The sequence below is a fragment of the Cherax quadricarinatus genome, chromosome 90 (assembly GCF_038502225.1).
Source record: "Cherax quadricarinatus isolate ZL_2023a chromosome 90, ASM3850222v1, whole genome shotgun sequence".
Taxonomy (NCBI): Eukaryota; Metazoa; Arthropoda; class Malacostraca; order Decapoda; family Parastacidae; genus Cherax; species Cherax quadricarinatus.
In genome coordinates, this window is record NC_091381.1 from 9,696,497 (window position 1) to 9,719,973 (window position 23,477).

The 23,477-nt window shown below is 39.7% G+C and overlaps 1 protein-coding gene across 1 annotated transcript in view; it reads left to right on the forward strand.

Moving 5' to 3' along the window:
- LOC128693318 (contactin-2-like) overlaps positions 1-23,477 on the forward strand; it is a 189,294-nt gene that overhangs the window by 137,910 nt on the left and 27,907 nt on the right. The window contains exons 6-11 of the mRNA XM_053782942.2: positions 5,035-5,183; positions 5,383-5,384; positions 5,798-5,937; positions 7,993-8,187; positions 18,840-18,959; positions 20,460-20,602. Of these exons, the coding sequence (XP_053638917.2) occupies positions 5,035-5,183; positions 5,383-5,384; positions 5,798-5,937; positions 7,993-8,187; positions 18,840-18,959; positions 20,460-20,602 (749 nt within the window). The remainder of the gene's footprint in view (positions 1-5,034; positions 5,184-5,382; positions 5,385-5,797; positions 5,938-7,992; positions 8,188-18,839; positions 18,960-20,459; positions 20,603-23,477) is intronic.

Below are 23,477 nucleotides of genomic sequence, written 5' to 3' on the forward strand. Positions count from 1 at the left end.
AAAGTTGCTAATGTTAATATACTAAGCAGGTGCCATTCTCTCTCTTTAATCTCGAAATGTTATACTTTTTAAAGTACTAAATTACTGCAGTTTTCCACTTTAGTTTTGAGGTAATATGTAACCTTAACCAATATGGCGCTTTATTCTGATAAAATGCAACAATTCTGAATAGTATCGACCGTGTAGATGCAATTTTTGTAATTTTTTTTTGTGTTGTAACTAGAGAACGTATCTTATGGCTTCGTACCTTCAATGCTGATATGTTTCCCGCAAAAGAATCTGTCCCTTGGTTTTAAATTGTGCCCATTTTGGTAACCAAATTGTCTTCCGCGGAGAAAAAAAAAAACTGGAGAACGTCTCCACAAATGAGAGTTAGTGTTTGACTTATTGAATTATTCAACTATAGATTATATCAACATAATATATTTGTTATACACCTCTCGGAAATTGTAAAAAAAATTAATCTTTTTCTTTCTTACTTATTTTGTTGCTAATATAAGCGCATGTGTATTTAAAATAAACCTATTATTTACAGTAGCTACACCCCAGTGGATGATTAAGTTAAGCGCTGTTGTATCTCACTAATATTTTTTACTAATATTAATCACTATTATTATTATAATTCAGTGTGTCTTGTGGACGGAATCTAGAAACCTTCAACACTGTCAATTATGATTAAAAAATTATGCATACATAACAAGAGATTAAAAATTTTACAAATTAAAATCGCTAACTTTCCATTTAAACAACTTTTTGATATTCTTATCAGTAGATATAGAATTATGCTGAGTGCAGAAAATTAACACTTAAATTAGTTAATATAGGTATCTGTATTATATACAGGAGGCTGGAAGCCCAACCAATAACAATCCTGGAAGGGATGTGTGACGTAAGTTTATTCAGGTATAGGTACACATAAACACACGTGCATCAATTATCATACATAGCAGCATATGTGTAGATTATCTAGCATAACCCCCCAAAAAGTCAGAAAAGCGACTTACTTCTATTTGGGGTCATTGTAATATCTTTTTATTTTAAATTTTAAAAGTTAAAACATTTAAGTAACTCAACTGATCTATATTAACATTAAAGAGAGGATCAGATCACAGTAATAGGTACATGTATGTTAGTTATACAAGAAATCACTCTCGTCCCTTTTTTACCGCTACATTCATTAGGTACTTTTTGGCTCTCTTCTTGAACTGGCTCATGCTATGACAGGCTTTGACATGTGCAGGCAGTCCGTTCCACTCCTTTATTGCTGTACAATAAAAGGCTTATGAGGCCTGACCACTGACTGTGGATACTACAATGTTGTGCTCCCTTTCCCTAATACTTGGCTCCCAGCCTTGACAGACTTGGCAGCAAGATATTGTGAACACTTCTTGTGAGCCATTTCGTAAATGTGATTTAACTTCAGTTGTTTTGCAGTGTCTTCAACATTCAGCATATCCAGTTATTGTAATTCATCCTGGCCTACATGTTCTCTTGGGCCCAGGTCCAGGATGAATCTCACCATTTTGTTCTGGGTGATTTGTAGGCTATCTTTCAGTTTTTTTTTTTTTTGTTAAGGCGTAGCAGCATTATGAACAGCAAGAGTAATCTATATAGTATAAGAACATTGTAGTTAATCTGAGATGTAGGAACAGTGTAGAGGTGGAAGAAAATTCTAAAAACAACGTATACTAGTAACAGGGAAACTTGTCGTAGGATGATTGTAGTAACTCCCATGAATTACTTCCTAGCGACAGCCAGATAGAAGGAAAAAGAGTAGTACAGTAATTAGTACAGTCACTTGGTGTTTTAATAATACGACACACACAACATTCAGACCGATGCCTAAAGTAACTGTACATAACACCAGATTAACAAATGTTGGATATGTGCCTCATTCTTCAACTTGTCAGTTTTCTGAACCATTTACATCACAATGACACAAATTTCTTAACCTATATTCTACAGGTCAAACATAGTAGCAGCTGGGATACTCGCCAGCTGCTGTTAGGGGATATTTAGAGTTACTTGTCTCCCGAATGAACGAGAAGACGTAGCAGCGAGGTAGTGCATTTTGTAACACTGTCACAAAGCAGTGATTAATGCAGTACTTAAAAACTTTGACGTTTGAAAATGTCATACCTTGATTGCCAATTAAATGCTTGGGAAATGATAGTGGAAGACAGGGAAAAAAACAGACAGAAACATGACTGGTTTAATACAGGTCTATAAATCCTCTGGATAAATTCTCAATGTTACATTATCATATATAACGATCACCTCCCAATGCGACCAATTATGTAAGTGTATTTATGTAAGTGCGTTTGTACGTGTATGTTTGGGGGTCTGAAATGGACTAATCTACTTCACAATATTCCTTATGGGAACAAATTCGGTCAGTACTGGCACCTGAACATACTTCTGGAATGAAAAAATATCGTTAACCGGGGGTCCACTGTAATGTAAAATATTCAGTCATGCCAGTTGAGGCGGTCATTACTAGAGAATGCCACTATGTTTGGGAGTCGTAGGCAAGACGACTCAAGTGGTATGACGTGAATAGAATGAGTCAGCAAGCATAGCATAGTTTCTCTCTGTACAAGGTGCACGGTCGACGTATGCATCCGACACCAGGACTGACTGTAGCGTGTCAGTAAACAAGTGGTTACCACAGGGTGTGACCTGTAACCCTGAGGGATGTGTTACGATGATCTAGCCACGGACCACACTGTGGAAAAAAATAAAAAAAATAGCACACTTGCTGCTAATCATTGGGTAATGTGGTTACAATGTGGTTTGCTCAGTCAAAATAATTTTCAACGCAAAAAATAGACACTAAGATACTTAAGAATATAGTATGTGGTTATAAGAACAATGGCATAACCTTGTCATTCCTCTAACAGCTCCTCTTCCCTCCTGCATCTATCCTCCAATATCCGCAAATTTCTTCTACACACTTCAGCACTGCATTCTTAAATCTAACCCATACCTCTTTGATTTCCTTCCCATTACATATACTCTCTCTAGCCCGTCTTTCTCCCAACAGTTGCCTATTTTACCTTCACTGCCTCCTCCTATTGTTAATTTATAAGCTTACATTACCCTCTTACTCACTGATGTCATTCTCTTTGTACCTCATCTTACTTTCACTGTAGCTACAACTAAATAATGGTATTATTATTATTATTATTAAAGATTAGCTGGTATTCTCCCGGCCCGGGCCTTTTCCAAGTGGTGGCCCGGACATGGCTCCCTCTTTAGGGAGTGTCTGAGACCTAAGTCTCCCATGGGAGGAGGCACAAGTACCTCCTCATCTTTGGGACCAACTGTCCCCAGGCCTAGCCACAAGCTAGGCCTCTCTGGTCTGCCGTCCCCGCCCCAAGGGGACTAATGGGAATGACAGTCTTATGAGCTAAAGGCTCGGGCTCAGGCACCTACCCTACCCTAGAAGGGTTAGGCATGGTATCGATGATCAATTATGGTCTGATATATCTGTTGCCCCTCTAAAATCATGCACTTCCAGAAGTCTATCCATCAATCTTTTATATAATAATTCATAGTCTAACCTAACTGCTGTCATTATGCCCTATATCATCTCATGTATTTATTATTTATCCTCTTTGTCTTAATATAAGTATTACCTATTACCTAACCTTTTAGTACACCTGAAATTTATAAGCTTACTTGTTACACCAGTTACATCAGTGTCTCCCACTTTAGCATGTAGGTAGGTACCCACAACAATTACTTTCTCACTTAGCTCAAAAACCCCAAAATCTCACAAATCTCTCTCTCTCTCTCTCTCTCTCTCTCTCTCTCTCTCTCTACGCTCCTCTCTTCCCCAGGTGCATAAACACTTAAAATATCCCACTTTTCGCATCCCACCTTTGTTTTAATCCACACAATCCTTGAATTTATATATTTATATTCCATTTTTTCCCCCCATAACTGATGTTTTAAAATTACTGCTTCTTCTTTAGTTCTGGTTCCCTCAGATACACCTAACCTAATCCCATTTATTTCTTCCCATTGAAAAATCACCTACCCCGTTTGAGCTTCATTTCGCTTAGGGGTACAGCATCCAGCTTCTTTTCATTCATAACATTTACAATCAACTCTTTATCATCTTCTGTACTACATCAATGCCCATTCAAACATCCCACCATTAAAAAGCTTTATTTCAATTTAGTGAATTATACAGGAGAACAGGTTACTGGTCCCTTGCTCCTGGCATTTTAGTCGCCTCTTACGACACGCACGGCTTACAGATGAAAGATTCTTCTCCACATCCCCATAAAGATGAAAATGAATACTGTAATATTATGAACGATTAAGAAAACAAAAAAAAAACTGAGATGTTTGTGTAGTATGGTAGCAAGATGATGTGTACTTCTCACAACAGATTAAATGCATTTCTTTGATTATAAATATTTGAATAATATTATCACATTCTTTAAAGTTTCGATTGGTATTAAATATTACTTTTATAAGGGGTACTACTACTATCATTACCGGTAATAAAAAAATAATTAGTACATGCAGTGGGTAGTTTATTTCGGAAAAAATGTAAATGTTGTACTGGTAATACCAACAGAAGCATAAGCAGGGAAGCTTCAGCCAATACATTACACTAGACACTTTTTTTACTGAGTTTAATTTACAAGCTAAAATCTCTTACCCTACCTCAGCTCATTTCAAAGCCCAGCTTTATCTAAGTCACACTACCAAACATCGGTTGTTACAACAATTAACTAATTCCACGTGCCAATTTTTAGCTATGTGACCAGTAACAGCAGGAACAATAAGGCTTAGTAGAGCATCTAACTCTGACTAGGATGCGACCCACAACAGTCGATTAATACAATTGTTCCTTAGTTCCACTACGTGAAGAATGACAACAGGTGCAAGGAAACTTGTCCCATGTCTTCACCTTCGTCAGGATATAACCCAGGTCTCAAGGTAGTGAATCAAAGTCACTGCCACTACCCTATGAGTCACCTGTTTCCTGAGCTCAGAATTAACCACCTATTTCTTCAGACGTTCCTGAGGTGCACATCAACCTGGACTCACGTCTCCAGCTGCAAGACATCAAGGAAGGTATGGACGTGTATTTCACCTGCTCTGTCAACGCCCTTCCCGCCCCTACCTCCGTCCTCTGGTACCACAACGTGAGTAACATTAAATACGTAACGATAAGCTTCAGTTGGGAAATCTACGAACATATTTACCGATAGATAAGAGTTTGGTTGAGTTCCAACCTAGACTTTGTGATCTTAGTTGCTCATTTAATTTCTCAGTTGAACTAGATGTTCTGATCCATAAGGTCGATAGGAGTTTTAAATTCTCATTATATAGGAAGACCACTAATGTGTGTTCGAATTTAAGAAGTCTCCCTGATACTGCACCCTGCCTGGTCTCCCTGATACTGCACCCTGCCTGGTCTCCCTGATACTGCACCCTGCCTGGTCTCACTGATACTGCACCCTGCCTGGTCTCCCTGATACTGCACCCTGCCTGGTCTCCCTGATATTGCACCCTGCCTGGTCTCCCTGACACAACACCCTGCCTGGTCTCCCTGGTACTGCACCCTGCCTGGTCTCACTGATACTGCACCCTACCTGGTCTCCCTGATACTGCACCCTGCCTGGTCTCCCTGACACTACACCCTGCCTGGTCTTCCTGACACTACACCCTGCCTGGTCTTGCCCTCACAGGGTAAACAGCTTGGAGTTAACACCAGCAGCAGCAGCAGCAGCAGCAGCAGCAGCAGCAGCAGCAGCAGCAGCAGCACCAGTAGCAGCAGCAGCAGTGGTGTGGTTGTGTCCAACATGAGCGTGGTGCTACAGAGAGTAGAGAGGTACACTTCGGGCAGCTACACCTGCAGAGCAACCAATGTTGAGGGTCAAGGTGTATCAACACCCATCCTGCTACAGGTTAAGTGTAAGTACATGGTTTCACCTTCTTCCTTCTTATAGAGGATCTTGTCAGTGCACAAACAGCCTGACTGATTGGTGATTATCTGACTCAATGTCCTAATAGTTCAGTACTTCAGGAAATATAATACAAAAATTAATTATTATTTGTTTCTATTTGTGTTGATAATAATAATAATAATAATAATAATAATAATAATAATAATAATAATAAAAATAATAATGATAATAATAATAATAATAATAATAATAATAATAATAATAATAATTATTATTATTATTATTATTATTATTATTATTATTATTATTATTATTATTATTATTATTATTATTATTATTATTATTATGATGATGACTATTAATGAATGATAAGTGAGTTCAGACCAATATGTTTACCTTTAAGTTCAACTGGCTATTTTTATGGAGATCATTGACAATCTTGAGAAGTCAAGGGACGTTAATGGGTAGTGTCTTAGTGCTAAGTCACCATCCACCACAGAGTGGTTGGTTAGAAGGCTCAGCAGAGACCTCTGGAAGAGCATCACATACAAGCTGACTTGTCGACACATCACCCTCCACCGTCACAGCATTGCCCTTCACCGTCACAACATCGCCCTTTACCGTCACAACATCGCCCTTCACCGTCAGAACATCGCCCTCCACCGTCACAACGAGTGGATATCATATCAAGTTAACCAGGGAGGTGCTGTCCTTCAGTTTCAAATCTCTACTGCTATCATTACCAACATGATTTTGTATTCTTCCGCTACTTACAGTGTGCGAGAATTCTTCAGCAAACATTATTATCTCTGCACGAGTTACTGTCAGCTGGCATGTGATCCCCTTTAGACAGAATAGGCACGAACGCTGACAAAGAGACGTCTGCCTTTGTATTAGCTGTAACTTTATTCACAGAAACCATGATATGATCTAAACAGTAACCAGCCATCAGAGTTTACGCTGTTCATCAATTACTAATCAGAATCACGAACGAACAGAGAAAATGCTGGAGTCATGATTTATCTGAAAGTCTTCTGACTGCCTTTTTCTCATAGCTTTGTTCTGTTCATCGTGTGATGTGAAGCGTACAGTTTGCAAGGTTCGGAACAAATGGTTGCCTGACTGGTTGAAGATGTGTCTGAAACCTGAGATCTGGCAATCATTTCAAACAAGAAAAATTAGCTTGGGTCTTTTTCTAAAAATCTGGGCATAAATTTTATTGCTTTTCCAAGTTAAATGCATCTACCCTATTACCTGCTGCTTGTTGCACAGCAAACTCCCTCTCTCTCTTTGTCTCTTTCTTTTGCCCTAAACATTTCTAACTTTTTTTAATTCCTGGATCTTCGTACATTGAATGTGTGTCGATGCTACATGCGCTCAGAGGACGGGAGGCAGTTCTTTTTCTCTGAATCACATGCCCCAGAGAGGTACATCATTCCACAATTCCACATTCCAAGGCACAATACCGTAACTGAAACAATATACAAATAATCCGCATAGCAGAATAAGCTTTTAAAGTCGTCCTAAGCTTCACTCTCCTACGAACGAGTTATCTGTGTATCATTCCAATTGGTGAGATCGATGAGAATCTTCGAGCCACCATTGTTTTGAAATCAATCAGGTCTCAAGTCACTTCGATGTTGTCGACCACTAGAAATCTGTATGTTAACTAATCACCCATTAGTTAAAATAAAATGGTGGTTGAATCTCCGAGAAGAGTTTGGATTTTTGATGGTTCTGTTAACATTGCAACATGCAAGCCTATATGCCATGGAAAAGATTTGACCTGATGTTGACAGCTACACCCGAATCAAGGAACAGTTTGACACCAGCATCATTCTTTTTCTAATGCTTGTCGCCAAGCATGTCTATGAACACATCTTCTCTCAAAGCAGCAACTCCGAGTTACAATAACAACAAGTTAGAATAAATATTAAATGAAAAAGAAGAAAGTGGAAAAATATAATAAGATCCCACGACTCACTCTTTTATTAATTTTTAAATAGCTTCACGTATGTAAATTCCATTTCATATGTGGTAATTGTGTGTTGTTCTTGTGCAGACTCGCCTGTGTGCAAGCCTGGGCAGCGCTGGGTGTACGGTGTCGCTCACAACGAGATGGTTAACGTTACCTGTGACGTGGACTCCCACCCACAGCAAGTGACCTTCAGCTGGGTGTTCAACAACACAGTGACTACCACTGACATCCCCGAGGCTCACATCACCAACAATTTGACCCTTAGTATGGTAAGCACTTGTTTGCTAGTAACCAGGAATAGTTGTTAGTCAGGGCTTCTGATAATAGGCACAGGAAGGTCCTAGACAAGTCTTGTATTAGTAAGCAAAGGGAGTTGGTGAGGTGTGTGCCTAGTGCACCAGTAGGGCACATTTTGCATTGCTGTCTACCGTGTTGCTTTGTAATGATGTAGTGTTCTCTGTATTCGACACACATCATACAAAACCACAATACTCCAGGTCATCTCAGCCAGCTAAAAATAAGCTGAACCTGAGCCATCGAGTGCCGAGTCGACTTCTTTAGACGGGTCGGGGCAGTCAAGGTGCTCAAGCATTCTGACGTTGCAGAGTGAGAGTGGTTTTGCTGAGCAATTACCTCATTCTATGAAACGCTTAAGCCTAGCAGACCCTCACTAACCTTCAGCTGGCACACTGCTGTAGCAGTGAGGGCTCTCATATTTCGCAATTCTCCATAACCCTCTTCAGTTATATGGTTATCTTGAGCTGAACTGTGAACACTACATAGTGTACATAATTCTGGTGTTGAGCAAGTACTTGTATGTACTTGCTCAAACGCAAGTACATACATGTACAAATTTTATCTGGCTTATTTCGCTGGGCTGAACTGACTGGTAGTTGGTTGACAGCATGATTTTCTACTATAGACCTATAGAGAAGTACTACTATGCCTAGGTTGGCAGCGCACTCACATAACATACTAAGTGTCAGTGGTTCGATCCCGGCACAGTAGGAAACGTTGGGCATGTTTCCTCACACCTGCTATCCCTGTTCACCTAGCATTAAGTGGGTGCCTGGGTGTTGGTCAGATGTAGTGGGTCGCATCCCAGAGGGATGGTAGTATACCTCAGACAGGGCTGGGCTTTGATATGAGGCAAGATAACAGCTCTTATCCTGTAATAAAGTTGGTAGAATTACCGACAATACGTAGAGTAAAAGGACACAAGTGCAACTAATGTGACATTTTATTGTGGCAACGTTTCGCTCTCCAGGATCTTTGTCAAGCCGTTACAAAGAGTACATGGACACAGAGGGTATATATAGGCTCAGAGTGAGGTGTAATACTAGTGGTAGTAGTTGTAGTAGTGATGTAAGTAATAGTGGTAGTAGTAGTAGTGGTAGCAGTAGTAGTAGTAGTAGTAGTAGTAGTAGTAGTAGTAGTAGTAGTAGTAGTAGTAGTAGTAGTAGTAGTAGTAGTAGTAATACAATATGTTAGAACAATTAACTTGCACATGAGTAAAGGATATAAAAGCTATTACTTGGGAAACATAAAAATAGGTTAGACAAATATTTCTATTGGAGGCTGGATAGAGAAGGCCTGTCTCAGTGTTCATCCTCTATAATGTGCATGTGTAGTATTAACAGGAGAGACTATGTGATGGCAGGGTTTACTGTTTTCAGGAGGATTCTTGCTAAGACTTCAGAGATGGTGAAGCTGCCTTTGTTTTGTTTAATTGTATTAGAAACAGCTATAAGTGAAGATTCAAGGCACTTGCGTCTGCGGAAATTAGATTCCTTGATCACTAGTTGGCCATCCCTGAACTTCATGAGTTGATTGGTGGAATTTCGGTGTTGTACACAGACGTTGTTCAAGTTATCGTTCCTACATGCGTAAATGTGTTCATTGAGGCGGGTGTCGAGGATTCTTGCTGTTTCACCTACATAAATCTTGTCGCAGCCTCCACAGGGTATAGTGCAAACCCCTGCATTGACTGGTTCGTGGTGCTTGGATTTTGTTCTGGTTAGATCCTTTATCGAAGTGCTGGAAGCGATGACGACTCTTGTGTTAGCTTGTGAAAGTACTTTAGAAACGTTCAGTGCAACCTGGCTGTTGGGAAGAATTATAACTTTGTTGGGAGTGGTGTTGGTGCGTGGAGAATTAATGATCTGAAGAGCTCTTTTCTTGCAGTCTTTTATGAAAAAGGAAGGAAAGTGTAAATCAGTGAAGGTTTGGTGAATGTATGTACATTCCTCGTCAAGAAACATTATCGTCACCACCGCCGACAAAGGAGGTCGAGTCGTCATACTCAACACCAGTGACTACAACACCAGAGTCGCCATCGCTTCCAGCACTTCGATAAAGGATCTAACCAGAACAAAATCCAAGCACCACGAACCAGTCAATGTAGGGGTTTACACTATACCCTGTGGAGGCTGCGACAAGATTTATGTAGGTGAAACAGCAAGAATCCTCGACACCCGCCTCAATGAACACATTTACGCATGTAGGAACGATAACTTGAACAACGCCTGTGTACAACACCGAAATTCCACCAATCAACTCATGAGGTTCAGGGACGGCCAGCTAGTGATCAAAGAAACTAATTTCCGCAGACGCAAGTGCCTTGAATCTTCACTTACAGCTGTTTCTAATACAATTAAACAAAACAAAGGCAGCTTCACCATCTCTGAAGTCTTAGCAAGAATCCTCCTGAAAACAGTAAACCCTGCCATCACAAGCACATTATAGAGGATGAACACTGAAACAGGCCTTCTCTATCCAGCCTCCAATAGAAATATTTGTCTAACCTATTTTTATGTTTCCCAAGTAATAGCTTTTATATCCTTTACTCATGTGCAAGTTAATTGTTCTAACATATTGTATTACTACTACTATTACTACTACTACTACTACTACTACTACTACTACTACTACTACTACTACTACTACTACTACTACTACTACTACTACTGCTACTACTGCTACTACCACTACTTCTTATATCACTACTACAACTACTACCACTAGTATTACACCTCACTCTGAGCCTATATATGCCCTCTGTGTCCATGTACTCTTTGTAACGGCTTGACAAAGCTCCTGGAGAGCGAAACGTTGCCACAATACAATGTCACATTAGTTGCACTTGTGTCTTATTACTTTACAGCTCTTACCCTGTAAAACTGATTTGTGTAAAAAAAAAAAAAAAAACACGGGTTCGTGAGAATCAGTGTTGTGTGAATCCGCTTGAATACTCGAGAAAAGTTAATTTACTCTGCAGTTCACCTGTACAATATTTCTCAAGGATATTTTTTTTTTGTTTCTACAGCAGAAATTAAACACCTCTCAGTGAATATACAATTTAGGGAGAGATATTCGCCAGACAGATCTTTTGCTGGTTAGTATAGTTAATTGCCAATTATTATAATGAAAAAGTAGCGCTAAACCTACGAGGGTCATATAGCAGTTAACTACCAAACACGTAATTACCTAAAGAACAAGGTAAATGGATTGTTTCTCAACTAAACAATGATCATCTTGGGGGCCTTCATTTGTTAATGATTGTTTAATCACTTATATAAGGATTAAAGTAACTCTCAGTGTATATATAGTCAAAAATAAATAGAATCAGTTGTTCAGAGATACGTACTTGCCGGTGAGAAGAGGACGTTGTGAAGCAAGTGATCTGTTGTTGCAGGTGTTGAGGTGGTGAGCAGAGTCAGGAGCCAAGCAGGTGTTCTGATGCTTAGAAGTAGTAATTCACAAGCAGTTGTTCATTTGCTGATCAGTGCTATTATTATTATTATAATCAAGGGGGAAGCGCTAAACCCGGAGGATTATACAGCGCCTGGGGGGGGGGGATGTGGAAGGCATTCAGGCTTAATTCGGGGAACTGGAGCACAGATCCAATTCCCTAAATCAAGAGCCCCTCACCAACATCAAGGAACCTTCCTTGAGGGGTGATCAGTGCTAGTTAACAAGCAGTTGATCTGCTGGTGATGAGAATGAGGATGAAAACAGATGGGAACGCTGAGGAAGACTGGTGATAAAAGGATCAACCATATACATAGAATATTAGAAAGACCATCATATTTATATAATGTTATAAAGGGAATCTAAACAGTCACATTAAAAAATTTGAAAAATCGTACATATTTTTTAGAAGATTAAAAAGATTAAACATGTACATCGAATGTTAGAAAGACCGAAAATTCCCAGAGTATCAGTACAGCCAAACAAATACATAAAATGTTAGATAAGTGAAACAAGCGCTGAATATTAGAAATACCAAACATTCAGTTAGAATAAAAGATCAATTTATTACTATCTGTGGTCCCAGACCATTCAACATCTTACCAGAAGATAGAAGAGCATTGTATTACCATCTGTGGTCTCGGACCATTCAACATCTTACCAGAAGATAGAAGAGCATTGTATTACCATCTGTGGTCTCGGACCATTCAACATCTTACCAGAAGATAGAAGAGCATTGTATTACCATCTGTGGTCTCGGACCATTCAACATCTTACCAGAAGATGGTAAAGCATTGTATTACCATCTGTGGTCTCGGACCATTCAACATCTTACCAGAAGATGGAAAAGCATTGTATTACCATCTGTGGTCCCAGACCATTCAATATCTTACCAGAAGATAGAAAAGCATTGTACTACCATCTATGGTCTCGGACCATTCAACATCTTACCAGAAGATAGAAAAGCATTGTATTACCATCTGTGGTCCCAGACCATTCAACATCTTACCAGAAGATAGAAAAGCATTGTATTACCATCTGTGGTCCCAGACCATTCAACATCTTACCAGAAGATAGAAAAGCATTGTATTACCATCTGTGGTCCCAGACCATTCAACATCTTACCAGAAGATAGAAGAGCATTGTATTACCATCTGTGGTCCCAGACCATTCAACATCTTACCAGAAGATCGTAGAGTCTGGTATTACCATCTGTGGTCTCAGACCATTCAACATCTTACCAGAAGGTAGAACATCGCTGGGACAAGTGTAGAAGTCTTCAAGAGAAAACTGTGCGTATACCTCCACCAAGTGGTGGATCAACCAAGCTGTGATGGGTTTGTTGGCCAGCGGGCAACCAACAGCAACAGCTTGGTTGACAAGGGATGCTACGCGGGCAGCCTGGCCCAGGACGGGACTGTGGGAATAGAAAAACTCTCAAAGCTCGTCAAAGGTTTATTATAAGTAAAGAATGTTGGGAATAATACACATTCATAGAGAATGTTAATCAGACCAAATGTGCGCCAAGAATATAAGAAGGAACTAACACATGCATAGAATGTCAGAAATACTAAAAATAAACAGAAAATGTTTACCTGGAGAGTTTACCTGGAGAGAGTTCCGGGGGTCAACGCCCCCGCGGCCCGGTCTGTGACCAGGCCTCCTGGTGGATTAGAGCCTGATCAACCAGGCTGTTGCTGCTGGCTGCACACAAACCAACGTACGAGCCACAGCCCGGCAAAACATACACAGAGAACGTCAGAAAAATCAAGCATGCACATATAGAATGTTTGAAAGACCAGACAAAAACATAGAATGTTAGGAAGATTAATCACACAGAATGTTAGGAAGATTAATCACATAGAATGTTAGGAAGATTAATCACACAGAATGTTAGGAAGATTAATCACATAGAATGTTAGGAAGATTAATCACACAGAATGTTAGGAAGATTAATCACATAGAATGTTAGGAAGATTTATCACATAGAATGTTAGGAAGATTAATCACACAGAATGTTAGGAAGATTAATCACATAGAATGTTAGATAGATTAATCACATAGAATGTTAGGAAGATTAATCACATAGAATGTTAGGAAGATTAGTCACACAGAATGTTAGAAAGATTAATCACATAGAATGTTAGATATATTAATCACATAGAATGTTAGGAAGATTAATCACATAGAATGTTAGGAAGATTAGTCACACAGAATGTTAGAAAGATTAATCACATAGAATGTTAGATAGATTAATCACATAGAATGTTAGGAAGATTAATCACATAGAATGTTAGGAAGATTAGTCACACAGAATGTTAGAAAGATTAATCACATAGAATGTTAGATAGATTAATCACATAGAATGTTAGATAGATTAATCACATAGAATGTTAGGAAGATTAATCACACAGAATGTTAGGAAGATTAATCACATAGAATGTTAGGAAGATTAATCACATAGAATGTTAGGAAGATTAATCACACAGAATGTTAGGAAGATTAATCACATAGAATGTTAGATAGATTAATCACATAGAACGTTAGATAGATTAATCACATAGAATGTCAAAAAGACCGAACGAATGTTAGAGAGGCCAGACATACACGTACATTGTTAGAAGTGTTATCTAACTTGTTCTAAATGTTTTTTTTTCACTCTCTTCACTCTCCCAAAAATTATACTTCTCGAGTTCTTCGTCAGACTTTGTTCTCCAGTTTGTTGAATTCAGTGGCTTCTGTCAGAGATTGTTGTGGTGAGGGTATATGAGAGTGGGGAAGAGGGGTTGCTTTATTCTCTCTGTCTCTGTTTCTCTCCCTCTCTCTCTCTCTCTCTCTCTCTCTCTCTCTCTCTCTCTCTCTCTCTCTCTCTCTCTCTCTCTCTCTCTCTCTCCCTCCTTCCTTCCCTCCTTCTTCCGTCTCTTTCCCATTATCTGTTGCTCACTATTTTGTCTCGGCTTCATCATGAACCGTCTTTACCCACTTTTCTTTCCCGCGTCTTCACGAATTTCCAATCACTCTAATCCTTCTTTTTTCTCCATCTGACGAGGGATTCATTCAAGTAAAGAGATGTTTTAATCGACCATGAGCTCGGAACTTCAAAAAACCCACTGAAGTTTTTCTTTTAATTTGTTTCTCATTGGTTTATGAAAGTTTTCATTGAAAATTTATTTGAAAAAAAAAAATCAAGTGCATTTAATGGGATAAAATCATCAGAAAACTCAATATAGTAAATTAATTTAAAAAAAATGCTACATTTTACATAGATAATTTATATCAAAATTTAAAGTAATGAGTGAGGATGTTGCAGCTCTGAGAGTCATTTAAATTCCTGGCTCTGCACACTTCGGGAAAAGTAGCTATTGAGTGAATGATGGTGATTTTGTTTCCTTATTTATGCCATTTATTTTGATGGGACGCGGCCACTTTTCTAATGAATGATTGTATGTCTTTCGACACTTTCCTTCACGGTGAAGACCACGTCATCATCGTGACAGAAAGTGTTAAGTGTCTAGCGGGAACATTAGAAACGCTTCCCATTACGCCCAACACAGTCGAGGAATTGTTAGTTAAGAGACTAAGTTCAGTCTCCTCTTACGTAGATACCAACCTTACTAACAGTTATGTGCTCTTAGTAGATATTAAACATCTTGTGCTATGTTGGTATATGTATGTATATATATATATATATATATATATATATATATATATATATATATATATATATATATATATAGAGAGAGAGAGAGAGAGAGAGAGAGAGAGAGAGAGACAGACAGACAGACAGACAGACAAAGACAGACATACAGACAGACAGACAAACAGACTGACAGACAGACAGACAGACAGGCAGACAGACAGACAGACAGAGACAGACAGACAGACAGACAGACAGACAGACAGACAGACAGACAGACAGACAGACAGACTAACAGATATGTTCGAAGATGAAACAAAATTAACGAATAATTGCGCTTTTGTAGATCTGGTATACAACCAGAACAAAACACAGGATGCAAGTACACTTCAAGTACACTTCCCAAGTTCCGTCATAATAACATAATGTTGAGCATTCAAGATCTCGTTTACATTTTAAAGGCTTCATGAGCACCATTATTTACAACCTCATCTGAGGAGTACTTGCACGGCTTCGCTTAATCTTCGCTTAATCTGATCATATTGTAGGGTTGGTCCAAACCTATTCATCTGTTGATGGTAAGTATCATGTGTCCCTTAATTAATAAATGATCGCAGCAGAGTCCGTCTTGCAAGGCTGCTTGCTCAATGTGATGAATAAGCGCATATCTTGTTAGAGCAAAATCTATAGAGCGAGATTTCTTAATGAATAACTAATGTCGAGCCTCGATAACTTCAGTAAGGTTGCTGGTTCTGTGCTACCAAATCACTGTAAATCATTCTATGATAACAGCTGTGATAGTTTATAGTTTTCCAGGGAAGTCATGTAACTGTAGCAATGCTGCTCTTGAGTTCTGTCACATCCTGTGTGGCTGTGAAACATGCTTAAAGCCTTTGACTCTTTTCGACCTCGTGAAGCCACAATAGAACGATTTGCAATGCAGCGAAATATGTTACCCACTCCAAAAGATACCCATAATTTGTCATTATTCACTGAGGTCATGACTGAAACAACGAGAACTACAGTAATTGTATCAACTGAGTGGATCATCATCATTCAACTGTCTGTTTCCTCATTTTTCACAGCTATGAGGACAAAAAAGACTCTGCTGTGTGTGTATACTTATAAGCCAGGAGGGCGATTGTTATTACAGGTGTGAACCCCGGAGACTTTAGTCGCTCTTTACTAGGTACTAGTCAGTGGTGATGTGGACTGGTATGCCAGGATCTACTGTGATGTAATGTTATAATATTGCTCACACCTCACTGAACAGGTTAAAAAAAAATTACATTGGCCACCGTTTTTGTAGAATTTCAGTGCAGAGGTTCATGGTGCTGATTTGAAGGAGGAATGTCACTTTTTTATATATTTGATGGTGGTAGGGGAATGGGAGTTCACTGAGGTCTGTGGTCACAAAAGGTTGCTACCGGTCCTGAGCTGTCTTGGGTGATTAGTGTGGGGTGTTATAGAGCACGATGGCTTCCTTCTGTAGTGTTTTACAGTTTGAGTTCAAGGCGCTCGCTGAAGGAGGAGGATCTGCTTCTCAAGGAGAAAAATTAGAAACTAAAAATTCGCCAGGAAAACTATAACAATGAATTCTAGGTGAATATGGTTACTGAAGAGAAACAGGTTAATAGCAGTACGGCACAGGTTGGCAGCCGTAACAAGTGGCAAGTGGTGTCCAGTATAAAAGAGAAACATCAGGGTGAGGGAAAAGTTCAAAGAGAAGATCTGGAGGTAGGAAATTGCTTTTCTGCTCTCCAGGACAAATGAACTTCAATACTCAGTTAGGTTAAAGATAACACTAACTCCTCAACTGTTAAAGGTAAGAATATCTTTGTGGTCGGTGACTCACCGGTAAGATATATTGAGGGTGCTTTCTGTGACAGAGTTAAGAAGGTGAGACAGCCGGTGTTGGTGACGTAGTCAACAAGTTGGATAATATCATGTCAGGTAATGGGGATAACCCCAGTTTCTGTCTCAGTGCTGGTTGAAATGATATCGGAAATGACAGGAGACAAGAGCTGCTAGATAACTACAGATCACCTATAGAACTAATTAGGTTTAAGGGATGGATCCAAATCATAAGTAGCATTTTATTTAGAAGAAGAGTGAGCAAAGAATGGTTGCCTTGGCAGTTGGTGTAAATTGCTGGCTAGACAAGTACTGTAAAAAACTTCCAGCCCTATTCACTGACAACTGGGACAATTTCTATAGTAAACATGATATATACAAGGGACTGGATGCATCTCTCTGGGGCAGGGGTGGTAGCGTTAGCCAACTCTGTCAAGGGGGCTATTGCAGACTTGTCTAAGACTTTAAACTGATGTGGGTGTGTGTGTGTGGGAAACAAATAGGTTGCAGCATGAGGGATGAAAGCTGCAAAAATTGCCAAGATACCTCAGGGATATGTTCAAAAGACATTATCATTATAGTGGTACTAATAAAAGCAACTGAATTGGTTTACATAGAAAGACAGAAAGAAAGATCGAAGAAGGTAGCGAGTAACTATTATACTAATAGTAGTAACGCTAGATATAAAATAGATGAGGTTAGATTAATTGCATGTGCAGGAAGCGTAGATATTTTTCTATAACAGTAACCAGGTTCATCCTGAAAGATGAAGAAATGCCTTCTAAACGTCACATACAGGATAATAAATTGTTCAACACAGATAGGATCAACAGGAAAGGTTGAGTGGCGATATATATCAGAGATAATTTAAACTGTTGCTTTAGATAAAATATAAAAGTGGAAGGAAGAACACTGAATCTGTTTGGCTGCAATTTCTTCAACAACGTTAGCAAATAATCTCGGGTGTGATATACAGGACCCAAAACCTCACGTGTATGCTTATCAGCATTTAGTTTTGTTCAGTTTTCTCTTTCGCTTTCATCATCACAATCGATCACCATTTCATCTTTCTCCCTCTCCTTGATTCCTTTCCTCTCCTCATCACCTCCCTCCCTTTCTCTAACACCTCCCTCCTTTTCTTAACTCCCCTTTCCTTCTCCTTAAAACCTCTTTTGCTCTCCCTGAAAAGTTTTTCCCTCTTCCTAGTGTCTTCCTTCCTCTCCCTCTTATCACCCTCCCTCTCTCCATAAGAGTTTTCTCCCTTCCTTAACGTGTTTCTCTCGCTCTGTAAAATCTTCCTCCTCCCTAACACCCTTCTCTCTCTCTCTCTCTCTCTCTCTCTCTCTCTCTCTCTCTCTCTCTCTCTCCCTCTCTCCCATAACACCCCTCCCTCACTCTAACCCTTCCTCCTCCCTAACAACTTCCACTGTCTTACTCCTTCCTCCATTTCGCTAGCACCCTCTCCCTTTATCTTTCTCTACACTTTTTTTTTGGTCTTGCACATCCCTCTTCCTAACTCCAGTGTACCCTCATTCTTAACATTAACCTCCCTATGTAACAACTTCCCACTCCCTAACATCCTCCTTGTTAACACCATTATAACTCTGGCTAATATATTGTTCTCTCTCACTAACATCTCTCTTCGTCTAGCTAAAATATCCCTCCCTCTTACTAACACCTGGTGTTCCCCTCTCTCACCAGGTGACATACACGCCCCACACACAGATGGACTACGGTTTTCTGCTGTGTTGGGCTACTAACTCAGTGGGGCAGCAGCGGGAGCCGTGTGTCTTCAAGATCTTTCCTGCAAGTAAGGTCTTCCAATCTGCTTTTTCTTCATTTTAAATTTACAGGTGTAATGTTGTAATGTTTAGAAGTTGATGTACTAGGACAGTAGGGAAGTGGTGATGTTAAATCCACAGCTTCCCTGTTATATTCAACTTACAAGTTAGATGTTATGCTGGATCTTTACTAATCCTGTTATGATAAAACCCAACTTTTTAATTAAATTTAAACAGTTATTCTTTATCATTTCTTTTTACGGTTAATCAATTGATAATACCGCTTTTCCTTGTTTGATTTTCCTACACTTACTTGTCACCATTTATATTTAGAGAAGATGGAACAAAACAGAATGACTTGCATGGCGTATAAATCAGTAATACAGGGAAGGCGGGTAGGGATCGTCCAAGGAAAGGCTTTTATGTGAGAGGGGCTTAGACTTCCAGCAAGAGTGTGTGAGCGTGTTAGACAGGAGTAGAGGCAATTAGATCTTATGACTCGACGTGCTGTTGGAGTGTGAATAATGTAACATTTATAAAGGGATTCAGGGAAATCGGTTGGCTGGACTTGAGCCATGGAGATGACAAGTACAGTGCCTGCACACTGAAGGAGAGGTGGGGATATTGGAAGTTTCGAACCGTAATATCGGCGCCCCTCTGGCAAGAGTGACGGAGTGAGTGATGGTGAAAATGTTTCTTCTTTTTTGGATCACCCTAACTCGTGGGAGACGGCCGGGTTGCTGACAATAATGATATATATATATATATATATATATATATATATATATATATATATATATATATATATATATATATATATATATATATATATATGTATATATATATATATATATATGAATAAATAGAAAGATGGGTGGGGGATTGAACCGTGGTCCTGGGATTAACAGGCCCAATGTTTTACCACTGAGCTACAGAGCTTCTGCTGGGAAAGATTCGGAAACCAAATTTATATGTAAGTCTCCGTCAGTGGCACCAAGTGTGACCCAAACTGTCTCTTTCCCTCAATTTCATGAACCTTCACAGTAAATCTATCCTCAATCCACCCTTCTCCTTCTCCATCTCTTCCTCCTCTGCCACATCCACCTCTTCCTCACCACCACCTCCTCCTCCTCCTCCTCCTCCTCCTCCTCCTTCCCATCTTCTCCACCGCTTCTTTCTCCTTACCTCGTCCTCCTGCTCTTTCTCCTCTTCTACCACCTCTTCCTCCTTCTCCTGCACTTGCCCCTCTTCCTCTTCCTCCTCTTTCTAATTCTTCTCTTCCATCTCTTCCCCATTATACTCCTCCACATCTTCCTCCTTCTCGTCCTCCTCACCCTTTTCCTCCTGCTCCTTAACCTCTTCTTTCTCCCTTTTCCTCTTTCTACTCCTCCTTATCTTCCTAAACCTCCTCTTCTTCCTTCGCCTCTTCGCCCTACTACTCCTTCACATCCTTCTCAACAAGCAGCCTCCACCACATACTTCTAATAGGTCCACAAGACCAGTAATACCATCCTGGGTGGTGTGTACAGGGCCACCAGACACACTGAGGAACTGCACAGTGCTTAACGAGGACATCGATGCCGTTCAGGTTGGCTGTGACGAGGGTTACGACGGCGGTCTTCCTCAGAGCTTCATTATGGAGGTCTACGAGACGGAATCGCGCAAACTTAAGGTAAGACATTCTTTTTGTGTTTTTATACTGTAATTTTGTATTGCAAAAGCGGAGGTTCGATCCTCTGTCTGATTGTTTAGGGTGTTGTAACTGGTCTGACTGATATACTGCAGAGTGACTTAGTCACTGAATGACTGATGCAGGTCTCAAGGTGACTGACTGCTGTAACTGATAAAAAGACGGTAAAATTGACTGTCAGTAATTTACATAAATTGAAGTTGGATCAACCGGATGTCCAGCCAGTTAATTGACTGACTTAACTGATCAGAACATCCGGTGATTAATATTGTCATTTATTATTTACATAATTGTTACGTTGACTGTTACAACCTAGGTTCTCAAAGGCCTGTTATCCTGGGTGTAAAGGGAGCAAATCGAACACAGCAGAAAAAGTTTAACTTGTATTATCCTTCACCAAGTATAAACAGCAATATGTACACTATATACACTATGTACAGCAATAGGTATTAGTACACGCCACGGTAATCGAGGCAGAATTGAAGCCAATAGAATGTAGACCACCGTGCTTCAACCAGCTCTCGAATGGAAATGACAAGGGTAAAAACATGCGTGGTAACCACGTCACCTTTACAATTGCCAGATCCACATTATGATTGGTTGAACCTAGACACTGATCTGACGATGGAGCCCCGATCGTCCGACCCTTAGTACCTGGTTCGCTGGTTGGGAAGGTAGTCTTTTAATGAGGGTGTGTACATGCGCCGAATAGAGGTTACGTGCTCTTTGCTTGCCACGTTGATGAATAACTGACTTCATTTGTGTGTTGATAAAGCCATATAAAATTTCCATATTTAATTATCAGTTTACTCAATTTAAGTAAAGAAACTTGTCAGGATAATTAATGGGTTATTAAAAAATGGAATGTATAATTTATCAAGTCAGTAGTTGATTTGTTTACCTCACTGAATGAATGATCTAACCATTTATTGTTTAACTTACCTGAGGAATGATTTTTGCTCTGACTGGCAGAGTAATTTGTATCTATGGTTGTGCTTCAGCTATAGAATACATCATTTGGTGGTGTTCAAACTTTCAGTATTGATGACTTTTCCTCTAATGAAACCACTTCCTGATTTTTGGATGAACAAATTATAATGTGCCGGATTTATTCAGCAAATTGGTTTCAGTGAAATAAATGAAAACTGTTTCTGTCTATCCAAAATATGTCACAGTGTTTGGGGTTATCTGGTTATCCTGTGTTATGTCAATATAAAATAATTTTGGTGACATCTCTGGGCCCTCAAGGCAACTGATAAATTGGGAAAGTGTAGTTCTCAACAGAATAGAATCAGCAAAACATCCTATTGGGGCAAGTGTTCCACAGGGAAGTGTGCTTGGGCCATTGTTATGGAATGTCTGCTTCAATGACTTTCTTCATATCATGCCATAATCTCATGCATGTGCAGACGTCTGTACTCTGACATTTACTTATCCAAGAGAGGAAATGCCAGCTTATCTAAGCTACATCAATTACCAGGTAAGAGCTATATCAGCCTGGGGAAGCCGATGGCAGGTAACATTTGCACTTGAGAAAACACAGATGATGATGGTGTCTAGGCACCATCATGGTAATCCAGGAGCGGTAGTATGAATGGGAGAGTGTTGGTACAAGGCGGTCAAGAAGCTTAGAGCACTTTAAGGCATCTCGCATCTGCTCTACAATAGGGGTCGCAAGATTCTGTACAAGGCACAAATACTCTCACACCTTCAGTATGCTCCACTTTCCTGGGTTGCCTGCCCCCCTTCTCATCTGCGACTGCTTGACAGAGTAGAGAACAGAGCAAGACGACTCATCTCTCGCCTGGACCCAACCTGGATAGATATGTCATTTCAACAGAGCCTTCAACACAGGAGGGATGTGGGTGGCCTTACTCTTATGTACAAGGCTAATATTAAGACATGTGCAACATCTGGGTATCTTTATTGTAGACGTTTCGCCATCCAGTGGCTTTATCAATACAAATTCTAGGACATAACTTGAAGACAGTAGGACTATATACAGAAGATGAGGTAATCAGTCCCTCAACCTAGGAGTAGATGCGAAGAGCTCTTCGCACCTACTCCTAGGTTGAGGGACTGATTACCTCATCTTCTGTACATAGTTCTACTGTCTTCAAGTTATGTTCTAGAATTTGTATTGATAAAGCCACTGGATGGCGAAACGTCTACAATGAAGATACCCAGATGTTGCACAAGTCTTAATTTCATCTTGTCGGTATTATATACCATTCTTGCACAAGGCTAATATCGTCAAGGTATCACACTTGGATCCACTCCGAGGACAGCGAGAACTGAGCTTGTACACAACAAGACGGGCAGCAAGCAGCAACTTCACTCTGACTGTAACCTTCTCCAGAACATCACTTCATCTGAGATCATTTATTCCTAGGATGACTCGAGTCTGGAACACGTTCGTACATCCTAATGATATCAGAGAAATAAAGTCAGTTGATAAAATGATAAGCTGGCCCACAGATGGCTCCAACTTCAACTTGTTCCCTACTTGTATGTTTCATAACAATAAAAAGACTTCCAAATGAGATGATGTAGGTAACAGCTCTTAGCTAGTAAATAAAGTTAGGAACACTCACCCTAATCTTGTTTAACCCTGTGTAAAAAAAAATATAAAAATAATTTACTTATTTGTAATCCGCAAACGACGGTCAAATACTGTTTTTCTAATGATAATTTCTGAATATTTCTTCCGTCTGTCTTTAACACATCATCGTTGATAACTTGTTAATAAAACTTTTGAGCAGCTTCAAACTTAATGTTATTTTGTGTTCTCGGATAGTGACGTCTCTGAGATAACACTTTGGCTTCAAAGATGGTGTTTCTAGGATGAAAGTTCCAG